The sequence below is a fragment of the Pterocles gutturalis genome, unplaced genomic scaffold (genome assembly GCF_000699245.1).
Source record: "Pterocles gutturalis isolate BGI_N339 unplaced genomic scaffold, ASM69924v1 scaffold15887, whole genome shotgun sequence".
NCBI lineage: Eukaryota > Metazoa > Chordata > Aves > Pterocliformes > Pteroclidae > Pterocles > Pterocles gutturalis.
In genome coordinates this window covers 1-3179 of record NW_010110470.1, presented here as the reverse complement: position 1 = coordinate 3179, position 3179 = coordinate 1, and the positions used below count along the sequence as shown (strand labels likewise).

The 3179-nt window shown below is 58.5% G+C and overlaps 1 protein-coding gene across 1 annotated transcript; it reads left to right on the top strand.

Annotated features, from left to right (window-relative positions):
- Positions 1 to 96: 96 nt before the first annotated feature.
- On the top strand, positions 97 to 1765 carry DPM2 (dolichyl-phosphate mannosyltransferase polypeptide 2, regulatory subunit; the record flags this gene model as incomplete). Its single annotated transcript, XM_010073390.1, has 3 exons — positions 97 to 186; positions 1312 to 1414; positions 1707 to 1765. Coding segments are annotated over 3 exons (252 nt in total), but the record flags the coding sequence as incomplete, so codon positions are not given.
- Positions 1766 to 3179: the final 1414 nt, after the last annotated feature.

Genomic DNA, 3179 nt, shown 5'->3' with positions numbered 1-3179 from the left:
ACGCTCCCGGGGCTGAACAAGCAGCCGGTGCCCGTTGGCCACCCCTGCGCAGAGGTCCCAGCGTGCACATCCCGCTCTGACTCTCTCCCTTCGCAGGCCACAGCGACAGACCAGGTGGTTGGATTCGGCTTTGTTGCCTTCAGCCGCCTCCCCTTCGTTTACTACACCCTCTGGATCATCGTGCTGGTACGGGTCTCCTCTGGCCAGTATAATCCCAGTCACTTCACACTCGGGTGTGAGCCTGGCCTTTGTTTAAGGCTGATGTGTCCATGTGCCTGCAGGACTCTGCCTTGCCAGCTTTCCTGGTTAAAAATCTCAGGGCAGAGCTTCCTCTGTTTTCTGGCAAAACTCTTGCCCCTCCTGGGTGTGCCCACCCTTGCCTGGGTGAGGCCGAGCATTACTCGTGCTGCCTGCCCAGCTGCTCTAAGCCAGGCTGGCCCAGCTCACTCGAGCTGTCAGCAGGAGCTGCAGCCTTCTCCACCTGGAGGAGTTGTCACTGGTGTTCACGTTTGCAGTCCTCCAGATTCCTGGTTCTGGGGGAGATCGCAGAAGGAGACATGAAAAGAGACGACTCATACCAAATCTGGAGCCTGGCAGGGTGGAGAAGAGCGTAGGGAGCGCAGAGCTCTGGAACGGTGATTGTGAGCCTGGTGCTTTGCCCACCTCTAGGGACACATCAGCTGGGTCACTACTGGTTTTCTTCCAGGAAAGAAACATCTTGTGAGCCAGTTACAAGAGGCCTGGTTCAGCCCTGGGCTGATACCTGAACTCCTGGCAGCTTCCCCTCTGACCTCTGAGAGTTTTGAATTCTCTTGCATCTGCTCACTGCTGTCCAGTACATGTTTAAACATATGGGGAGCGCGTAGGTGTGCTCGCTGCTGGTGGGAATCCTTACACTGCTCTCTAGTGTCCAAAGCCCTCCACTGGCCCCCGCAGGGGGATCCTCGCAGCATCACCATGAAGCAGAGCCAGCTGCTCGCTTCTGCAGGGCAGAGTCCAAGGATTTGCTGTGTTCAGCAGCACGCAGGCTGGCAGCTGTGCCCACCCTGAGACCCCAGGGCTGCGGGACCCCTGTGCCAGCCTCGTGTAGCTGTCCCTCGCTGTCAGCTGAGCGCTGAGGCCTTCGCTGCCTGCCTGCCGTCACGTCCCTGCAGCTGTGGGCTGAGCCACCTGCAGCTCTGGGCACCTTTTTTTAGCTGTCTCCTCATGCCTGGTATTTCTGTCCTGCTTTTGAAACCACGAGGCTGCAGGTGTCGGGGGCTTGCCCAGGTGTGGTGCCCGCCTGCTGACACCCTTCTCTGCCTCCTGCAGCCCTTCATTGACAGCGACCACGGGATCCATCAGTACTTCTTGCCGAGGGAGTATGCGGTTATCATCCCCGTGGTGGCCGGGCTGCTGCTGCTTCTATTTATAGGTGAGTGTTAGTTCTGTTGTTCTAATTAGAAGTTCTAAATTAGGAAGAGAGAAGAGGGTTGCTAGGGGGTTAGCTAATGTGTGACACTCCTGACACGCTCTCTGTGGCTCTTGCTGCAGCTCAGCCTGGCACGAGCGCTCAGGGCATGTGTTTGTGCCTAACTTTGGCTGTTTGAGCTCTGGACAATGGAATTTTCTTGCTCGCTCTGCTGAGGTTGTGTTTCTCACTGCAGTGTTTTAAAAGTGCCTGTAAATGGAAGTTTTCTCATGGAATCTGTTCTCTCTCATGGTAGGCGTTTTTATAATGGTCGTGGTGTGGAAGAGCAGGAAACCTGCCAAGAAATCGGACTGAAGGCCCAGCTTGAGCGAGATGAGGAGCAAGCGCCCAGCCCACGGCATTGTAGCCAGGAAAAGACTTAGCCTGCAGCACCAGGCAGCACCTCCCGCAGAGCGCTCAGCGCTGCAGAGACACAGCCTTCTGTAGTTTACAACTTACTGACCAAAGGGAACCAGAACTGACCCTGGGGCTCGTGAGAGAGGGACCAGAGCCCCGGCCATGGGGGACCTGCCCCCAGCTGGGGCTGCCGGTGCGGGCCGTGGGAGCTGGCGGGGTCCAGCAGCTGTAACCGCCAGAGTGCGAGTCGAGCTCTGCTGCTCGCCCTCTGGGTAATCCTTCCCCTCTGCTCTTGCTGTGTCCAGTAGTTTGTTCCTTCTGGGTTTTTTTTAAATATTTACATATGGTTTGTGGGGTTTTTCTTAATTGGATTCAAGATTGAAAGGAAAGAAGTGAGCCTGAGCTTGGGAAAGGCAGACTTGCGTTCCCATTTGCCTGCTGGAAGGGCTAGTGGTGGTGCTGGTGGGCTCTTACCTCTCTGAAGAGGGACCCCGTGAGGCCAGGTGTGCAGATGGTGCAGGGACAGTGCCACTGCTGCCCTCTCCATCCCCTCCTGCGGTCATCCCGGGGTGGTGAGGGGTCACAAGGAAGCGTTGGGCCCCACTGCGGAGGGGTGCAGCTCCTGAGGTCACCCTCAGTAAAGGCCCCCAAGGGCTTGGTCCTTGTCCTGCACCTGTGCCATGTGTGCCGGGACGGTTTCCACTGCGTGGCCCTGGCAGCGCTGGACACCGTGCTGGGGGGGTCCTGTCGGCGGGGACAGGCAGCGAAGTGCCAGAGGGAACCTGGCTGGGGATGCTCAGCCTTGTGCTGGGCCTGCTTAACCCCCTGGGGTAGCTCTAGCAAAATGGGGGCACGTTTGGGGCACTCTGAGCCTTCTCGTGTGTCCTGTGACCTTCCCCTGCCAGCTAGCAGCGTGTCCCATCGTCTCGCAAGCTGCCGGGAGTGATGCTGGTGGCTTGGGGGCACCCCGGGTGCCCGCGGTTTTTTGCGGTTTAACCCCCTGTGTGGCTGGAGCCGGGGGGTGGTCTGGAGGTGATCCCTTCGTTTTCCCTTGCCTGTGTCTGGCTGCTGCCGCTTGTCCCGGTGAGGAATCCTTCACTCCCAGCCCCGTGGTGGTGGGTTTGAGCTGGGCAAAAGGGGAACAATTTGGTCACATCTCTGAGCAGCTCCAGGAGCGTCCCTGGGCACTGCGTCCTGCGCGGGAGCCTGGCAGCGTCCCTGTCACCTCCTCTTTCCTCCTGGTTAAAGTCTGCTGGGAACAGAGTTGGGACAAGTTTCGAAGTTAGTTCTCGTATTTCTGTGTCAACAGCGGGAGAGAACAACGTCCGGTGCCCCTCCCTGGGCAGCAGGGGCTGGGTGTCCCCCTGGGGCC